The following is a 21,707-nucleotide window of genomic DNA, read 5'->3' on the forward strand; positions in this document are numbered from 1 at the left end:
AGTCCACCTGGCCGTGCTGCTGCTCCAGTTTCAACTGTTCTGCCTTATTATTATTCGACCATGCTGGTCATTTATGAACATTTGAACATCTTGGCCATGTTCTGTTATAATCTCCACCCGGCACAGCCAGAAGAGGACTGGCCACCCCACATAGCCTGGTTCCTCTCTAGGTTTCTTCCTAGGTTTTGGCCTTTCTATGGAGTTTTTCCTGGCCACCGTGCTTCTACACCTGCATTGCTTGCTGTTTGGGGTTTTAGGCTGGGTTTCTGTACAGCACTTTGAGATATCAGCTGATGTACGAAGGGCTATAGAAATTATTTTGAGTTGATTTGATTTGTTAAAACAGTCTCCTCCTGCTGGTCTCTCAGAGCTCTGTTAAAACAGTATCTTCCTGCTGGTCTCTCAGAGCTCTGTTAAAACAGTCTCCTCCTGCTGGTCTCTCAGAGCCCTTGTTAAAACATGTCTGGAGACACATCACAGCTGATATAGATGCCATATTCCGTGTAACATATAGTCAAATGGTAAAAGATTTATATTATAATAATAAAATACATTTCATTAAAGCCATGAGGAAAGCCAGGTGACCAGAGGTTCCACAACCACACACACACCATCAAACACACACACACCATCAAACACACACACACCATCAAACACACACACCATCAAACACACACACACACCATCAAACACACACAGCATCAAACACACACACACCATCAAACACACACAGCATCAAACACACACACACCATCAAACACACACACACCATCAAACACGCACACCATCAAACACGCACACACCATCAAACACGCACACCATCAAACACACACACACCATCAAACACACACACCATCAAACACACACACCATCAAACACACACACACCATCAAACACACACACACCATCAAACACGCACACCATCAAACACGCACACACCATCAAACACGCACACCATCAAACACACACACACCATCAAACACGCACACCATCAAACACACACACACCATCAAACACACACACACCATCAAACACACACACACCATCAAACACACGCACACCATCAAACACGCACACCATCAAACACACACACACCATCAAACACACGCACACCATCAAACACACACACACCATCAAACACACACACCATCAAACACACACACACCATCAAACACACACACACCATCAAACACACACACACCATCAAACACACGCACACCATCAAACACGTACACTATCAAACACACACACACTATCAAACACGCACACCATCAAACACGCACACTATCAAACACGCACACAGCATCAAGAAACACCTTTGGAATAGAATCCCCCCAGTATGTGATGAGGCCTCTCATCAACCACCTCTGAAGGTTATGTGTGTGTTTTGCTACTGAGAAGAGAGAGAGTTTTACCCTGAGAAATTTCTCCACCCTAAAGGCCTCTAGCATGGTCAGCACCACACTGCCACTGAGCAGCCTCTGTGTGTGTGTGTGTGTGTGTGTGTGTGTGTGTGTGTGTGTGTGTGTGTGTGTTTGAGAGAGAAAGAGGGAGAGATTCACCTTTCTGTGTGTGTGTGTGTGTGTGTGTGTGTGTGTGTGTGTGTGTGTGTGTGTGTGTGTGTGTGTGTGTGTGTGTGTGTGTGTGTGTTGTGTGTGTGTGTTTGAGAGAGAAAGAGGGAGAGATTCACCTTTGTGTGTATGCAATTTTAAAAAACACAGGCGTTAGATGAAAGAGATATTCACATGCCAGTGGCTTTCCCAGGACAGAGAGAAGAACGTGCCGTCAGTAGGATTCCCCACATCACCTCACGCTGTGAAGGCTGAAAGGAAAACAGCCAAACCTTGGAGACAGAAGACAAGACATCTCATCCTCTCCTCCTTCTCTTCTCTGTCTCTTTCTTCCCCTCCTCTCTGTGAACAGTGCTGTTGAATGTTCATGTCAATTTTGTATGATCTCTTAAACACTATTTTTGGCCCATCTGATGGAACTGTGGCTTTCCTGTATATAGCCACTATATTGTGATCACTGCATCCAATGGGTACGGATACAGCTTTAGAACAAAGTTCTGCAGAATTTGTTCCTGTAGTGTTTGTAAACACCCTGGTAGGTTGATTAGTAACCTGATCCAGATTACAGGCACTGGTTACAGTGAGAAGCTTCCTCTTGAGCGGACAGCTTGATGAAAACCAGGCATTTTTCAAGTCCCGAAGAAAGTAGACCTCTCTGTTTACATCACATACACTATCAAGCATTTCACATATATTATCTAGATACTGACTGTTAGCACTTGGTGGCTGATAGCAACACCCCAAAACAAAATGTGCCAAGTGAACCTGCAAAACACATCAAATAATGTTTTATATACTGGCCAGTTCAGTTAAGGACAAATTCTTATTGACAACGACAAACTATCGCCCTATGGTACTGTCAATCACAGCTAGATATGATGCAGCCTGGATTTGAACCAGGGACTGTAGTGACCCCTCTTGCACAGAAATGCAGTGCCTTAGACAGCTGCGCCACTCAGAAGCCCAGTTGACTTTTGAGCGACTGCCATGTTGGCCATGAAGAAAGATACCACACAAAATATTATCTTCTGAATATTAAATAAAACAGACGTCACACATTTTGACCAGATTCAGTATTTTTTGTCCAGCTCTCGTCTCCCTCATCATCAACTTGTCTTCCAGAAGGTGGACTCCTGCTACCAGTTTCTCTATAGAACAATGTGTGAGATGATTAATGAAGTCAGGTGTGGTGCTTGGTTGGAACTAAACCCTGCAATACCTATTCACTCCAGGACAAGAGTTAAAAGTCCCTGAACTGACAGAATGTGTTCTTCTATAACGATATAGAGTCTGTAGACAGTCTGTAGACTCAGAATCAACCATATAAATATAGTTAGGAGAATATGAATAGTTTTAAGGACTATATATTACACAGCTACATGTGTGTTGAGATCTCCTTCGGTTACTGTCATGTCATTGTCATGACTTCAGGCGAAGTCGGTTCCTTCTCCTTGTTCGGGGCGACGTTCGGCGGTCGACGTCACCGGTCTTCTGGCCATCGCCGATCCACCTTTCATTTTCCATTTGTTTTGTCTTGTTTTCCCACACACCCGGTGTACATTTCCCTCATTACTCGTTGTGTACTTAACCCCCCCATGTCTGTGTGTGAAATGGTTTATTGTTTCGTGTACGTTAGTCTGGCTGCTCTGAGTTGTGTCAACCCGCATTGTGTTTAGTGTTCTTAGTGCCGTGCGTTTTGTTCGCCTAAATAAAAGGCTCCGTTTGCTACCCAAATTCTGCTCTCCTGCGCCTGACTCCCTTATAGCCAGTTACAGTCATAACGTATTGGGGAAGTTAGAGTGTGTTGATATCTCTTTTAGTTATTGTCATAATGTCATAACGTATTGGGGAAGTTAGAGTGTGTTGAGATCTCCTTTGGTTATTGTCATATTGTCATAACACATCACAGAAGTTAGAGTAGCAGTGATCAAGTGTATTACCCCTGCGCGTAGTGCAGAAATATGCTGATAGAATTTAGGTAGCCTTGTTCTCACATTTGCTTTGTTAAAATCCCCAACTACAATAAATGCAGCTTCAGGATATATGGTTTCCAGTTTACATAGAGTCCAGTGAAGTTCCTTAACTTGTTTGGGATAAGGGGCAGCATTTCCACTTTTGGATGAATTGCATGCCCAAACTGAACTGCCTCCTACTCTGTCCCAGAGTAGCCGTCTTGGTGTCTGCTTGAGGGGGAATGGACACCGCTGAGAGGATGACTGACCAGAACTCTCTTGGGAAAACCTAGTACATGTTCATTAGGGTGTGTGTTTGTTTATGTTAAGGACTATATACAGTGCCTTGCGAAAGTATTCGGCCCCCTTGAACTTTGCGACCTTTTGCCACATTTCAGGCTTCAAACATAAAGATATAAAACTGTATTTTTTTGTGAAGAATCAACAACAAGTGGGACACAATCATGGAGTGGAACGACATTTATTGGATATTTCAAACTTTTTAACAAATCAAAAACTGAAAAATTGGGCTTGCAAAATTATTCAGCCCCTTTACTTTCAGTGCAGCAAACTCTCTCCAGAAGTTCAGTGAGGATCTCTGAATGATCCAATGTTGACCTAAATGACTAATGATGATAAATACAATCCACCTGTGTGTAATCAAGTCTCCGTATAAATGCACCTGCACTGTGATAGTCTCAGAGTTTAAAGCCGGATTTGGATACAAAAAGATTTCCCAAGCTTTAAACATCCCAAGGAGCACTGTGCAAGCGATAATATTGAAATGGAAGGAGTATCAGACCACTGCAAATCTACCAAGACCTGGCCGTCCCTCTAAACTTTCAGCTCATACAAGGAGAAGACTGATCAGAGATGCAGCCAAGAGGCCCGTGATCACTCTGGATGAACTGCAGAGATCTACAGCTGAGGTGGGAGACTCTGTCCATAGGGCAACAATCAGTCCTATATTGCACAAATCTGGCCTTTATGGAAGAGTGGCAAGAAGAAAGCCATTTCTTAAAGATATCCATAAAAAGTGTTGTTTAAAGTTTGCCACAAGCCACCTGGGAGACACACCAAACATGTGGAAGAAGGTGCTCTGGTCAGATGAAACCAAAATTGAACTTTTTGGCAACAATGCAAAACGTTATGTTTGGCGTAAAAGCAACACAGCTCATCACCCTGAACACACACCATCCCCACTGTCAAACATGGTGGTGGCAGCATCATGGTTTGGGCCTGCTTTTCTTCAGCAGGGACAGGGAAGATGGTTAAAATTGATGGGAAGATGGATGGAGCAAAATACAGGACCATTCTGGAAGAAAACCTGATGGAGTCTGCAAAAGACTTGAGACTGGGACGGAGGTTTGTCTTCCAACAAGACAATGATCCAAAACATAAAGCAAAATCTACAATGGAATGGTTCAAAAATAAACATATCCAGGTGTTAGAATGGCCAAGTCAAAGTCCAGACCTGAATCCAATCGAGAATCTGTGGAAAGAACTGAAAACTGCTGTTCACAAATGCTCTCCATCCAACCTCACTGAGCCCGAGCTGTTTTGCAAGGAGGAATGGGAAAACATTTCAGTCTCTCGATGTGCAAAACTGATAGAGACATACCCCAAGCGACTTACAGCTGTAATCGCAGCAAAAGGTGGCGCTACAAAGTATTAACTTAAGGGGGCTGAATAATTTTGCACGCCCAATATTTTGACTTGTTAAAAAAGTTTGAAATATCCAATAAATGTCGTTCCACTTCATGATTGTGTCCCACTTGTTGATTCTTCACAAAAAAATACAGTTTTATATCTTTATGTTTGAAGCCTGAAATGTGGCGAAAGGTCGCAAAGTTCAAGGGGGCCGAATACGTTCGCAAGGCACTGTATTACACAGCTACATGTGTGTTGATATCTCCTTCGATTGTCATAATGTTATGTGTTTATTTATGTTAAGGACTATATATATAATACACATCCATGTGTGTTGATGTCTCCTTCGGTTATTCTCATAATGTCAGGTGTTTGTATCCGTGGGTCCAAATCTTAACTCTATCAGTCTCACCACATTTCAAGTGTTTTCAACAACATATACAAGACTGTTTATAGTCCTCTATGTTCAACCTTTTTGTTCTCAGAAGATGCATGGAAACAGGAAGGCCGTGGTCTTTCTGTCATGTAGCGTTTATGTCAGTGTAATAAAACCTAATAAAGACAGAAATAACAACAAAAGTGAGAGAGAGGGGTGGACAGAGAGAGAGAGGGGTGGACAGAGAGAGAGAGGGGTGGACAGAGAGAGAGAGGGGTGGACAGAGAGAGAGAGGGGTGGACAGAGAGAGAGAGGTGGACAGAGAGAGAGAGGTGGACAGAGAGAGAGAGGGGTGGACAGAGAGAGAGAGAGAGGGGGACAGAGAGAGAGAGAGAGGGGTGGACAGAGAGAGAGAGAGAGGGGTGGACAGAGAGAGAGAGAGGGGTGGACAGAGAGAGAGAGAGAGGGGTGGACAGAGAGAGAGAGAGAGGGGTGGACAGAGAGAGAGAGAGGGGTGGACAGAGAGAGAGAGAGAGAGGGGTGGACAGAGAGAGAGAGAGGTGGACAGAGAGAGAGAGAGAGAGGGGTGGACAGAGAGAGAGAGAGAGGGGTGGACAGAGAGAGAGAGAGAGGGGTGGACAGAGAGAGAGAGAGGGGTGGACAGAGAGAGAGAGAGAGGGGTGGACAGAGAGAGAGAGAGAGGGGTGGACAGAGAGAGAGAGAGGGGTGGACAGAGAGAGAGAGAGGGGTGGACAGAGAGAGAGAGAGAGGGGTGGACAGAGAGAGAGAGAGAGGGGTGGACAGAGAGAGAGAGGTGGACAGAGAGAGAGAGGTGGACAGAGAGAGAGAGGTGGACAGAGAGAGAGAGGTGGACAGAGAGAGAGAGGTGGACAGAGAGAGAGGGGTGGACAGAGAGAGAGAGAGCGAGAGGGGTGGACAGAGAGAGAGAGAGAGGGGTGGACAGAGAGAGAGGGGTGGACAGAGAGAGAGAGAGAGAGAGAGAGAGAGAGGGGGGTGGACAGAGAGAGGGGTGGACAGAGAGAGAGGGGTGGACAGAGAGAGAGGGGTGGACAGAGAGAGAGAGAGTGGGGTGGACAGAGAGAGAGAGAGAGAGAGAGGGGTGGACAGAGAGAGAGGGAGGGGTGGACAGACAGAGAGAGAGAGGGGTGGACAGAGAGAGAGAGAGGGGTGGACAGAGAGAGAGAGAGAGAGGGGTGGACAGAGAGAGAGAGAGAGGGGTGGACAGAGAGAGAGAGAGAGGGGTGGACAGAGAGAGAGATGGACAGAGAGAGAGATGGACAGAGAGAGAGATGGACAGAGAGAGGGGTGGACAGAGAGAGAGATAAGGCAAGCAGGGCATTCTATGCCATCAAAAGGAACATAAATTTCAACATACCAATTTGGATTTGGCTAAAAATACTTGAATCAGTCATAGAGCCCATTGCCCTTTATGGTTGTGAGGTCTGGGGTCCGCTCACCAACCAAGACTTCACAAAATGGGACAAACACCAAATTGAGACTCTGCACGCAGAATTCTGCAAAAATTTCCTCCGTGTACAACGTAGAACACCAAATAATGCATGCAGAGCAGAATTAGGCCGATACCCACTAATTATCAAAATCCAGAAAAGAGCCGTTAAATTCTATAACCACCTAAAAGGAAGTGATTCCCAAACCTTCCATAACAAAGCCATCACCTACAGAGAGATGAACCTGGAGAAGTGTCCCCTAAGCAAGCTGGTCCTGGGGCTCTGTTCACAAACACAAACACACCCTACAGAGCCCCAGGACAGCAGCACAATTAGACCCAACCAAATCATGAGAAAACAAAAAGATAATTACTTGACACATTGGAAAGAATTAACAAAAAAACAGAGCAAACTAGAATGCTATTTGGCCCTACACAGAGAGTACACAGCGGCAGAATACCTGACCACTGTGACTGACCCAAAATGAAGGAAAGCTTTGACTATGTACAGACTCAGTGAGCATAGCCTTGCTATTGAGAAAGGCCGCCGTAGGCAGACATGGCTCTCAAGAGAAGACAGGCTATGTGCTCACTGCCCACAAAATGAGGTGGAAACTGAGCTGCACTTCCTAACCTCCTGCCCAATGTATGACCATATTAGAGAGACATATTTCCCTCAGATTACACAGATCCACAAAGAATTCGAAAACAAATCCAATTTTGATAAACTCCCATATCTACTGGGTGAAATTCCACAGTGTGCCATCACAGCAGCACGATTTGTGACCTGTTGCCACGAGAAAAGGGCAACCAGTGAAGAACACACACCATTGTAAATACAACCCATATTTATGCTTATTTATTTTATCTTGTGTCCTTTAACCATTTGTACATTGTTAAAACACTATATATATATATATAATATGACATTTGTAATGTTTTTATTGTTTTGAAACTTCTGTATGTGTAATGTTTACTGTTAATTTTTATTGTTTATTTCACTTTCTATATCATCTACCTCACTTGCTTTGGCAATGTTAACACATGTTTCCCATGCCAATAAAGCCCTCGAATTGAATTGAGATGGACAGAGAGAGGGGTGGACAGAGAGAGATGGACAGAGAGAGAGATGGACAGGGAGAGGGGGTGGACAGAGAGAGGGGTGGACAGAGAGAGATGGACAGAGAGAGAGATGGACAGAGAGAGAGATGGACAGAGAGAGGGGGTGGACATAGAGAGATGCACATAGAGAGAGATGGACAGGGAGAGGGGGTGGACAGGGAGAGGGGGTGGACAGGGAGAGGGGGTGGACATAGAGAGAGATGGACAGAGAGAGAGATGGACAGAGAGAGAGATGGACAGAGAGAGAGATGGACAGAGAGAGAGATGGACAGAGAGAGAGATGGACAGAGAGAGAGAGATGGACAGAGAGAGAGAGATGGACAGAGAGAGAGAGATGGACAGAGAGAGAGAGATGGACAGAGAGAGAGAGATGGACAGAGAGAGAGAGATGGACAGAGAGAGGGGGTGGACATAGAGAGAGATGCACATAGAGAGAGATGGACAGGGAGAGGGGGTGGACAGAGAGAGGGGTGGACAGAGAGAGGGGTGGACAGAGAGAGGGGTGGACAGAGAGAGAGATGGACAGAGAGAGAGATGGACAGAGAGAGAGATGGACAGAGAGAGAGATGGACAGAGAGAGAGATGGACAGAGAGAGAGATGGACAGAGAGAGAGGTGGACAGAGAGGGATGGACAGAGAGAGGGGGTGGACAGAGAGAGGGGGTGGACAGAGAGAGGGGGTGGACAGAGAGAGGGGTGGACAGAGAGAGATGGACAGAGAGAGAGATGGACAGCGAGAGGGGTGGACAGCGAGAGGGGTGGACAGCGAGAGGGGTGGACAGCGAGAGGGGTGGACAGAGAGAGATGGACAGAGAGAGAGATGGACAGAGAGAGAGATGGACAGAGAGAGGGGGTGGACATAGAGAGGGGGTGGACATAGAGAGGGGGTGGACATAGAGAGGGGGTGGACATAGAGAGGGGGTGGACATAGAGAGGGGGTGGACAGAGAGAGATGGACAGAGAGGGAGATGGACAGAGAGAGGGGTGGGCAGAGAGAGGGGTGGGCAGAGAGAGGGGTGGGCAGAGAGAGGGGTGGGCAGAGAGAGGGGTGGGCAGAGAGAGGGGTGGGCAGAGAGAGAGATGGACAGAGAGAGAGATGGACAGAGAGAGGGGTGGACAGAGAGAGGGGTGGACAGAGAGAGATGGACAGAGAGAGATGGACAGAGAGAGAGATGGACAGAGAGAGAGATGGACAGAGAGAGGGGTGGACAGAGAGAGAGATGGACAGAGAGAGAGATGGACAGAGAGAGGGGGTGGACATAGAGAGATGCACATAGAGAGAGATGGACAGGGAGAGGGGGTGGACAGAGAGAGGGGTGGACAGAGAGAGATGGACAGAGAGAGAGATGAGAGAGAGATGGACAGAGAGAGAGATGGACAGAGAGAGAGAGATGGACAGAGACAGGGGGTGGACATAGAGAGAGATGCACATAGAGAGAGATGGACAGGGAGAGGGGGTGGACAGAGAGAGGGGTGGACAGAGAGAGGGGTGGACAGAGAGAGAGAGATGGACAGAGAGAGAGATGGACAGAGAGAGAGATGGACAGAGAGGGGTGGACAGAGAGGGGGTGGACAGAGAGAGGGGGTGGACAGAGAGAGGGGGTGGACAGAGAGAGGGGTGGACAGAGAGAGATGGACAGAGAGAGAGATGGAGAGAGAGATGGACAGAGAGAGAGATGGACAGAGAGAGAGATGGACAGCGAGAGGGGTGGACAGAGAGAGATGGACAGAGAGAGAGATGGACAGAGAGAGAGATGGACAGAGAGAGGGGGTGGACATAGAGAGGGGGTGGACATAGAGAGGGGGTGGACATAGAGAGAGAGATGGACAGAGAGGGAGATGGACAGAGAGAGGGGTGGGCAGAGAGAGGGGTGGGCAGAGAGAGGGGTGGGCAGAGAGAGGGGTGGGCAGAGAGAGGGGTGGGCAGAGAGGGGTGGACAGAGAGAGAGATGGACAGAGAGAGAGATGGACAGAGAGAGAGATGGACAGAGAGAGAGATGGACAGAGAGAGAGATGGACAGAGAGAGAGATGGACAGAGAGAGAGATGGACAGAGAGGGAGATGGACAGAGAGGGAGATGGACAGAGAGGGAGATGGGTACAGAGAGGGAGATGGGTACAGAGAGGGAGATGGGTACAGAGAGGGAGATGGGTACAGAGAGGGAGATGGGTACAGAGAGGGAGATGGGTACAGAGAGGGAGATGGACAGAGAGGGATGGACAGAGGGAAAGAAAGAAAATATACATTTCTATATTTCCACCATTGAGACAGTGTACACTAGTAGTATTCATACAGACAGTGTACACTAGTAGTATCCATACAGACAGTGTACACTAGTAGTATTCATACAGACAGTGGACACTATTAGTACCCATACAGACAGTGTACACAAGTAGTACCCATACAGACAGTGGACACTATTAGTATCCATACAGACAGTGTACACTATTAGTATCCATACAGACAGTGTACACTATTAGTATCCATACAGACAGTGTACACTAGCAGTCATCTGGATTAGTGACACAATGGTAACATCTGTTGACCCATTTATTGTTTTCCTTGAATCTGTCACAACGATATAAAGGGAGGAAACTTTCTATTCTCTGGAAGGAGGCAACCACCCACTGCCTATCAGGGTTGGTCACTCCTGGATGGTTCCTTGAACGGTCCCAAACCGAGGAGAAGACAAAGGCCTTCCGGTTGTTGTCAAAGACTTGAAAGACGTTCATGAATTGGAGAATATTGTATCGTCCTTTAGGGTTGTTGCATTTCTCCAGGCAGGGAGAGTAGGTGGAGAAGAAGACGATGCATTGACCAGCATTACTACCAGCATTGTTTATCAGAGTCTGCATTGGGCTGAAGTTGTTATTATCACCACTCAAGAGACGGTACTCAGCATGGTCTGTTTTATCAGGTCTGTCAGCCTGGACTATTTTAAGAGGTGTGGCTGCGATGAGCCGGTTTCCTGTGTAGACCTTGTTATCATTAAGTGTGTTCTGGACAACCTGAGGTTGCACGCCTACATCAAAGATTGCTCCATTTTGGGTGCACTGCTTTTGGGTGAGTAAGACAGCCATGGCATACTGGCGTTTCTCCAGGCCGAAACTGAACAACAACAGGAGACAGAAGAGACAGAACACAGAGGATCAGACACATTATAAACAGACAGGAGACAGAACACAGAGGATCAGACACATTATAAACAGACAGGAGACAGAACACAGAGGATCAGAAACATTATAAACAGACAGGAGACAGAACACAGAGGGTCATAAAACAGACAGGAGACAGAAGAGACAGAACACAGAGGATCAGAAACATTATAAACAGACAGGAGACAGAACACAGAGGGTCATAAAACAGACAGGAGACAGAAGAGACAGAACACAGAGGATCAGAAACATTATAAACAGACAGGAGACAGAACACAGAGGGTCATAAAACAGACAGGAGACAGAAGAGACAGAACACAGAGGATCAAACACATTATAAACAGACAGGAGACAGAACACAGAGGATCAGAAACATTATAAACAGACAGGAGACAGAACACAGAGGATCAGAAACATTATAAACAGACAGGAGACAGAACACAGAGGATCAGAAACATTATAAACAGACAGGAGACAGAAGAGACAGAACACAGGATCAGAAACATAAACAGACAGGAGACAGAACACAGAGGGTCATAAAACAGACAGGAGACAGAAGAGACAGAACACAGGATCAGAAACATTATAAACAGACAGGAGACAGAAGAGACAGAACACAGGATCAGAAACATAAACAGACAGGAGACAGAACACAGAGGATCATTAAACAGACAGGAGACAGAAGAGACAGAACACAGGATCAGAAACATTATAAACAGACAGGAGACAGAAGAGACAGAACACAGAGGATCAGACACATTATAAACAGACAGGAGACACAACACAGGATCAGAAACATTATAAACAGACAGGAGACAGAACAGAGGATCAGACACATTATAAACAGACAGGAGACAGAACACAGAGGGTCATAAAACAGACAGGAGACAGAAGAGACAGATCACAGAGGATCAGACACATTATAAACAGACAGGAGACAGAAGAGACAGAACACAGAGGATCAGAAACATTATAAACAGACAGGAGACAGAACACAGAGGATCAGAAACATTATAAACAGACAGGAGACAGAAGAGACAGAACACAGAGGATCAGAAACATTATAAACAGACAGGAGACAGAACACAGAGGGTCATAAAACAGACAGGAGACAGAACACAGGATCAGAAACATTATAAACAGACAGGAGACAGAACACAGGATCAGAAACATTATAAACAGACAGGAGACAGAACACAGAGGATCATTAAACAGACAGGAGACAGAAGAGACAGAACACAGAGGATCAGAAACATTATAAACAGACAGGAGACAGAACACAGAGGATCAGACACATTATAAACAGACAGGAGAAAGAACACAGAGGATCAGAAACATTATAAACAGACAGGAGACAGAACAGAGGATCAGACACATTATAAACAGACAGGAGACAGAACACAGAGGGTCATAAAACAGACAGGAGACAGAACACAGAGGATCAAACACATTATAAACAGACAGGAGACAGAACACAGAGGGTCATAAAACAGACAGGAGACAGAAGAGACAGAACACAGAGGATCAGAAACATTATAAACAGACAGGAGACAGAACACAGGATCAGAAACATTATAAATAGACAGGAGACAGAAGAGACAGAACACAGAGGATCAGAAACATTATAAACAGACAGGAGACAGAACACAGAAGAGACAGAACACACAGGATCAGAAACATTATAAACAGACAGGAGACAGAACACAGGATCAGAAACATTATAAACAGACAGGACACAGAAGAGACAGAACACAGAGGATCAGAAACATTATAAACAGACAGGAGACAGAACACAGGATCAGAAACATTATAAATAGACAGGAGACAGAAGAGACAGAACACAGAGGATCAGAAACATTACAAACAAATTACAAAGAAATTACAACACTTTTTGTACATAGTTCCCATATTTTATGGGACCAAAATTATTGGGGCAAATTCACTTATGTGTATTAAAGTAGTCAAACATATTCTTCTTCTTGCTTGTGACTTTACAAATGTGTTGGAGGCATTTCCTGTTTGTTTTGGTTGTTTCAGATTGTTTTTTGCCCAATAGAAATTATGGTAAACAATGTATTGTGTCATTTTGAGTAACTTTTATTGTAAATAAGAACAGAATATGTCTCTAAACACTTCTACATCCATGTGGATGCTACGATGATAATGGATAAACCTGGATGAATCGTGAATAATGATGAGTGGGAAAGTTACCTATCATTATTCATACATGTGTCCCCAAAAAATGGAAATCTTTCAAATAATGCCTAATAATTCTGTCTAACAGACATTTAGGAATATTTACATTATGAATGAACAGAGAAACACCCACCTTCTCATCTTTTGTACCACATTAGCCAAGACCTCTTGATCGATAGCATCCACGTTGCCTCCAGGCCAGAGAGACAGCAGAAAGAGAAGGACAATTCCCCTCATAGCTACACACACAGCTGAAACACACAGGAACACACTGTATATACACACAGCTGAAACACACAGGAACACACTATATATACACACACAGCTGAAACACACAGGAACACACTGTATATACACACAGCTGAAACACACAGGAACACACTATATATACACACACAGCTGAAACACACAGGAACACACTGTATATACACACACAGCTGAAACCCACAGGAACACACTATATATACACACACAGCTGAAACCCACAGGAACACACTATATATACACACACAGCTGAAACACACAGGAACACACTGTATATACACACACAGCTGAAACACACAGGAACACACTGTATATACACACAGCTGAAACACACAGGAACACACTATATATACACACACAGCTGAAACCCACAGGAACACACTATATATACACACACAGCTGAAACATACAGGAACACACTGTACATTCACCGACAATACAAAACATTATGAACACCTACTCCTTCCATCACACAGACTGACCAGGTGAATCCAGGTGACAGCTATGATCCCTTAATTGTTGTCACCTGTTAAATCCACTTCAATCAGTGTAGATGAAGGGGAGGATACAGGTTAAGGAAGGTGTTTAAACCTTTAGACAATTGACACATGGATTGTGTGTGTGAGCCATTCAGATGAAGTGCCTTTAAATGGGGTAATAGTTGCCAGGTAACCTGGTGTGTGAGTGTGTCATGAACTGCAACGCTCCTGGGGTTTTCACGCTCAACAGTTTCCTGTGTGTATCAAGAATGGTTCACCACCCAAAGGACATTCAGCCAACTTGACACAACTGTGGGAGTCAACATGGACCAGCATCCCTGTGGAATGCTTTTGACACCTTGTAGAGTCCATGACCTGATGAATTGATGCTGTTCTGTGAGAGACGTGGGTGTAACTCTGTATTAAGGTATTCTTAATGTTTTGTAAACTCAGTGTTTACTTATTCTGTTCAAGGAGCTCATTGAGGGTTACAAAGGTCCTATTTATATAAAACCAACCATGTTGATAAGCAGTAAAGATAACATTAGATATAAGTCAAGTAGAATACACTTACAGAGATTGTGGATGGCTGGTTATTGTCCTGTAGATTGTAGATGGCTGACTGATGTCCTCTAGATTGTAGATGGCTGACTGATGTCCTCTAGATTGTAGATGGCTGACTGATGTCCTCTATCCAAGACAAAACAGATGAAGGTTAACTGAAGTTATGGAAAACAAACTTAGACATGTTGTTTATTAAAAACAGCAGAAACACAGTTGTCACATTTAGTTCAGAGAGAAGGTACTAATTCACCCATGTACCTGTTGAAGGGTTGTTGCTGTGTCCATGTGAGCAGCGCTTTATAGTGGTTTTTATGTGTTAATATTTATCCAGAGAAGGTAGGGCAGAGGGAGGGGCAGAGGCTGCTGACCTCATTACCATATTTATCCAGGGAGGGCAGAGGGAGAGACAGGTGATGCAATAGCCTTACTGGAAATAAACAGGTATTATTGATCCTGGTTCGATTCCAAGCTGTAAATCAAATCAAATCAAATGTTATTTTTCACATACACATGGTTAGCAGATGTTAATGCGAGTGTAGCGAAATGCTTGTGCTTCTAGTTCCGACAATGCAGTAATAACCAACAAGTAATCTAGCTAACAATTCCAAAACTACTACCTTACAAGTGTAAGGGGATAAATAATATGTACATAAAGATATATGAATGAGTGATGGTACAGAGCGGCATAGGCAAGATACAGTAGATGGTATTGAGTGCAGTATATACATATGAGATGAGTATGTAAACAAAGTGGCATAGTTAAAGTGGCTAGTGATACATGTATTACATAAAGATGCAGTAGATGGTATTGAGTACAGTATATACATATGAGATGAGTATGTAAACAAAGTGGCATAGTTAAAGTGGCTAGTGATACATGTATTACATAAGGATACAGTAGATGGTATCGAGTACAGTATATACATATGAGATGAGTATGTAAACAAAGTGGCATAGTTTAAAGTGGCTAGTGATACATGTATTACATAAAGATACAGTAGATGGTATTTAGTACAGTATATACATATGAGATGAGTATGTAAACAAAGTGACATAGTTTAAAGTGGCTAGTGATACGTGTATTACATAAAGAGCATTCTCTCAAACAGCTTCACCTGGAATGCTTTTCCAACAGCCTTGAAGGAGGTGCAGTTAACTCTAATGAACTTATCGTCTGCAGCAGAGGTAACTCTGGGTGTCTCGCCCTGATCTGTTTCACCTGTCCTTGTGATTGTCTCCACACACTCCAGGTGTCGCTTATTTTCCCCAGTGTATTTATCCCTGTGTTTCCTGTCTCTCTGTACCAGTGTATTTATCCCTGTGTTTCCTGTCTCTCTGTGTCTTGTATGTTTCCAAGTCAAATAGTGATTTTTCCCATTCTCCTGCTGTTTGCATTCTCCCTTTCTAGTCCTCACAGATTGACCCTTGCCTGTTTCTGGACTTTGTATCCGCCTGCCTGACCATTCTGCCTGCCTTGACCATGAGCCTGTCTGCCACTCTGTACCTCCTGGACTCTGATCTGTTTGTTTTGTTTTGTAACTTTTTTGCCCGTTCACAAACATTCTCTTTACCTACCCCTTTGGATTATTAATAAACATTGTAAGACTTCAACTATCTGCCTCCTGTGTCTGCATCTGGGTCTCGCCTTGTGGCTTGGTACTGGGTCTTCCTTTCCTGGGGCGGTCCTCATGAGAGTCAGTTTCATCATAGTACTTTTTGCGACTGCACTTTGAAAGTTCTTGACATTTTCTATTTTGACTGACCTTCAAATCTTAAAGTAATGATGGATGACTCTCGTTTCTCTTTGCCTATTTGAGCTGTTCTTGCCATAATATGGACTTTTACCAAATAGGGCTTCTGTCTTCTGTATACCACCACTACCTTGTTACAACACAACTGATGGGCTCAAACGCATTAAGAAGGAAAGAAATTAGACATTAACTTTTAACATTGCACACCTGTTAATTGTATTCCAGGTGACTACTTCATGAAGCTGGTTGAGAGAATGCCAAGTGTGTGCAAAGCTGTCATCAAGGCAAAAGGTGGCTACTTTGAAGAAACTCAAATATAAAACATATTTTGATTTGTTTCACACTTTTTTGTTTACTACATGATTCCATGTGTGTTATCTCATAGTTTTGATGTCTTCACTATTATTCTACAATGTAGAAAATGGTTTAAAAAAAATTAAGAAAACCCCTGTAACGAGTAGGTGTGTCCAAATCTTTGACTGGTGCTGTATTTTACCTGATAATCGCTGGAGACAAATGTGAAACTAGAAACGTCCGCGGATGCTGTCCATTACGCCAGTGAGTGAGGCAGTTAACAAAACTCTTCTGCGGTAGGATACACTTGTGCTTGATCGCCCAAAGGAGGCTATCGAGGAGGGGAGGGCCGTCTTCTTTTTGCCTACTAACGAATTGACAACCACAGACTTTTTCCCAATTGAGAAAATGTCTAGTCTCTGGTTTGAGTTGACAGACTGTGGGTATGGTCTTGAACTCTCAGTACAAATGTATTTGCAATGGTGAAAAGTGATTATATTAGTTTTGGAACCAGGCTGCCTCCCAGGCGTGTAAAGTTATTTTTGGACTTTACAATATATTTCTGTTTTCATTTAAAGGTGCAAAATGTAGAAATTGGTCCACTATTTTCTGGTAACTGAAATTATAATAGTGTAACGAATGTCGTCGGAAGAAGGAGAAAAGGACCAAGGTGCAGCGTGGTAGAAGGAGAAAAGGACCAAGGTGCAGCGTGGTAGAAGGAGAAGGAGAAAAGGACCAAGGTGCAGCGTGGTAGAAGGAGAAGGTGAGGACCAAGGTGCAGCGTGGTAGAAGGAGAAGGTGAGGACCAAGGTGCAGCGTGGTAGAAGGAGAAGGAGAAGGTGAGGACCAAGGTGCAGCGTGGTAGAAGGAGAAGGAGAAGGAGAAGGAGAAAAGGACCAAGGTGCAGCGTGGTAGAAGGAGAAGGGGAAGGAGAAGGTGAGGACCAAGGTGCAGCGTGGTAGAAGGAGAAGGAGAAGGAGAAGGTGAGGACCAAGGTGCAGCGTGGTAGAAGGAGAAGGAGAAGGAGAAGGAGAAGGAGAAAAGGACCAAGGTGCAGCGTGGTAGAAGGAGAAGGAGAAGGAGAAGGAGAAAAGGACCAAGGTGCAGCGTGGTAGAAGGAGAAGGAGAAGGAGAAGGTGAGGACCAAGGTGCAGCGTGGTAGAAGGAGAAGGAGAAGGAGAAGGTGAGGACCAAGGTGCAGCGTGGTAGAAGGAGAAGGAGAAGGTGAGGACCAAGGTGCAGCGTGGTAGAAGGAGAAGGAGAAGGTGAGGACCAAGGTGCAGCGTGGTAGAAGGAGAAGGAGAAGGTGAGGACCAAGGTGCAGCGTGGTAAGTATTAATTATATGTTTAATAAATACAAACACTTGAACAAAAAACAACAAACGAACAGTTCTGCAAGGTGCAAATACACTAAAACAGAAAACAGCTACCCACAAAACCCATGTGGGCAAGAGCTACCTAAGTATGGTTCTCAATCAGAGACAACGACGGACTGCTGTCCCTGATTGAGAACCATACCTGGCCAAAAACATAGAAAAAGTAACATAGAATGCCCACCCTAGTCACACCCTGGCCTAACCAAAATAAAGAATAAAAAGCCTCTCTATGGCCAGGGCGTGACAAATAGTTTGACTAATTTCAGTTTAAGTGACAAAACAAGCAGTCACAGTGTAGAGAATCATTGTGCCATGTAAACCACTGTGTATTATATGTTCCAGAACCAACAATATTGTATTTTCTACTGTTTGAAGCTCACATAGAACAAATCTACCACATCTTAGACTAGTTTTCAATGAGAATGACAGATCTATAACGCACATTCTATGTGAATTTGGTTGGTAGCCCAAAAAGTTACATATTAATTAAAGCTTTAAAAAAACAATTATGTTTACAATTATTTTAGAATCAAATGCGATGCAATAGCAGAAGCATAGACGGAGAGTTAGGCAGAAGTTACCTGAGGGACGTCCACTGATAAGGACTGTTTTGCGAGCAAAGACTAGAATATGTTCCATGATTCATCCAAAGCCACTGTGGAGTAAACCATCTCAGTCACCGGCTTCATCAATAAATGCATAGATGACGTCATCTCCACAGTGACCGTACGTACATATCCCAACCAGAAGCCATGGATTACAGGCAACATTCGCACAGAGCTAAAGGTTCGAGCTGCCGCATTCTAGGAGCGGGACACTAATCTGGACGCTCTAAGAAATCCTGCTATGCCCTCAGACTAACCATCAAACAGGCAAAGTGTCAATACAGGACTAAGATTGAATTCTACGATGCTCGTCGTTTGTGTCAGGGCTTGCAAACTATTACGGAATACAAAGGGAAACCCAGCCGCGAGCTGCCCAGTGACGCGAGCCTACCAGATTAGCTAAATGCCTATTATGCTCACTTTGAGAGCACCAGCTGTTCCGGACGACTGTGTGATCACGCTCTCAGTAGCCAATGTGAGCAAGACCTTTAAACAGGTCAACATTCACAAGGCCGCTGTGCCTGATGGATTACCAGCGTGTGTACTCAGAGCATGGGCAGACCAACTGGCAAGTGTCTTCACTGACATTTTCAACCTCTCCCTGACCGAGTCTGTAATACCTACATGTTTCAAGCAGACCACCATCGTCCCTGTGCCCAAGAATGCAAGGGTGACCTGTCTAAATGACTACCGCCCCGTAGCACTCACGTCAGTAGCCATGAAGTGCTTTGAAAGTCTGGTTATGGCTCACATCAACACCATCATCCCGGAAACCCTAGACCCATTCCAATTCACATACAACAGACCACAGATCACGCAATCCCACTCGCACTCCACACTGCCCATTCCCACCGGGACAAAAGGAACACCTACAGTGCCTTCGGAAGGTATTCAGACCCCTTGACTTTTTCCCACATTTTGTTAGGTTAAAGCCTTATTCTAAAATGTATTAAGTACAAAAAAATCGTCAGCAATCTACACACGATACCCCAGAATGACAAAGCGAAAAAAGGTTATTAGAAACGTTTGCAAATGTATTAAAAATAAAAAAAAACAGAAATACCTAACGTAAGTATTCAGACCCTTTGCTATGAGACTCAAAATTGAGCTCAGGTGCATCTCATCCTTGATGTTTCTACAACTTGATTGGAGTCCACCTGTGTTAATTAAATTGATTGCACATGATTTGGAAAGGCACACACCTGTCTATATAAGGTCCAACAGTTGACAGTGCATGTCAGAGGAAAAACCAAGCTATGGGGTGGAAGGAATTGTCCGCAGAGCTCCAAGACAGGATTGTGTCGAGTACCAAAACATTTCTGCAGCATTGAAGGTCCCCAAGACCTCCATCATTCTTAAATGGAAGAAGTTTGGAACCACCAAGACTCTTGCTAGAGCTGGCAGCCCGGCCAAACTGAGCAATCGGGGGAGAAGGGCATTGGTCAGGGAGGTGAACAAGAAACCAATGGTCACTCTGACAGAGCTCTAGAGTTCCTCTGTGGAGATGAGAGAACCTTCCAGGACAACCATCTCTGCAGCACTCCACCAATCAGGACTTTATAGTAGAGTGGCCAGACGGAAGCCACTCCTTAGTAAAAGGCACATGACAGCCTGCTTGGAGTTTGCCAAAAGGTCTGATGAAACCAAGATTGAAATCTTTGGCCAAAATGCCAAGCGTCACTACGGTGAAGCATGGTGGTGGCAGCACCATGCAGTGGGGATGTTTTTCAGTGGCAGGGACTGGGAGACTAGTCAGGATAGAGGGAAAGATGAATGGAGATAAGTACAGAGAGAAGAAGGGAGAAAGTACCCAAATACAGGTGTGCCAAGCTTGTAGCTTCATACCCAACAAGACTCGAGGCTGTAATCGCTGCCAAATGTGCTTCAACAAAGTACTGAGTAAACGGTCTGAGTCCTTTGTAAATGTGATATTTGAGTTATTTTTTTACAAATAAATGAGCAAAAAGTTGTTTATTGTTTACTCCATGTGTAACTCTGTGTTGTTGTCTGTTCACACTGCTATGCTTTATCTTGGCCAGGTCGCAGTTGTAAATGAGAACTTACCTGTTTAAATAAAGGTGAAATATAAAAAAAAATGGACTAGTCTCTCAAAGTTGAGAGACTAGTTCATGATGACAGATAGTCATTTAGTTCAGTTATCTTTGTTTTTTGGGTTACATGAACAATAGTGGACATCTTGAAGCATGTGGGGACAGCAGAATGGGATTGGGAGAGATTGAATATGTCCGTAAACACTCCAGCATATACTAGGCGGTTTCAGAGAAATGCCCCAAAAAATGTCATAGACTACTGTCACCCAAGTCATAGACTGTCCTCTCTGCTACCGCACGGCAATGGGTACCGGAGCACCAAGTCTAGGTCCAAGAGGCTTCTTAACAGCTTTTAACCTCAAGCCAAAATACGACTGACCATCCAATCAAATGGCCACCGGACCATTCCATTGTTTTTACACTGCCACAACTCACTGTTTATTATCTATGTATAGTCACTTTATCCCTACCTACATGTACAATTTACCTCGACTAACCTGTACCCCCACACATTGACTCGGTACCGGTACCTCCATGTATATAGCCTCGTTATTGTTACGTAATTTTATTGTGTTACTTATCATTAAAATTTTTTCTTTAGTTTATTTAGTGAATATTTTCTTAACTCTTTCTCGAACTGCATTGTTGGTTAAGGGCTTGTAAAGTAAGGATTTCACGGTAACACCTGTTGTATTCGGCGCATGTGACAAAAATAATTTGATTTGCTTTGTATAAACACATAATTGGATTAGGAGGAGCAGCGCATATGTTCCATAGGCAGTCAAAGGAAAACAACTTTAATCTCCTGTGATTCTTAAAAGCTGTTTCCATGCT

The 21,707-nt window shown here is 44.3% G+C and overlaps 2 protein-coding genes across 2 annotated transcripts; both read right to left on the reverse strand.

The window, feature by feature from the left end:
- Window positions 1–3,988: 3,988 nt before the first annotated feature.
- Window positions 3,989–10,429, reverse strand: LOC149972156 (uncharacterized). Its single transcript, XM_090221329.1, has 3 exons — window positions 10,064–10,429; window positions 9,791–9,854; window positions 3,989–9,633 (listed from the first exon to the last, which is right to left on the reverse strand). Exons 1-3 carry the CDS (start codon window positions 10,427–10,429, stop codon window positions 7,997–7,999), a joined length of 2,067 nt encoding a protein of 688 aa, XP_090077455.1. The 3' UTR covers window positions 3,989–7,996.
- Window positions 3,989–16,228, reverse strand: LOC110505928 (uncharacterized). The gene is made up of 4 exons (XM_090221330.1): window positions 15,912–16,228; window positions 14,807–15,265; window positions 13,623–13,740; window positions 3,989–11,246 (listed from the first exon to the last, which is right to left on the reverse strand). The coding sequence occupies exons 3-4, from the start codon at window positions 13,724–13,726 to the stop codon at window positions 10,640–10,642; spliced, it is 711 nt and encodes a 236-aa protein (XP_090077456.1). The 5' UTR covers window positions 13,727–13,740; window positions 14,807–15,265; window positions 15,912–16,228; the 3' UTR covers window positions 3,989–10,639.
- Between the last annotated feature and the right edge of the window lie 5,479 nt (window positions 16,229–21,707).

The sequence above is a fragment of the Oncorhynchus mykiss genome, chromosome 25 (genome assembly GCF_057628025.1).
Source record: "Oncorhynchus mykiss isolate SJ-2025 chromosome 25, ASM5762802v1, whole genome shotgun sequence".
NCBI lineage: Eukaryota > Metazoa > Chordata > Actinopteri > Salmoniformes > Salmonidae > Oncorhynchus > Oncorhynchus mykiss.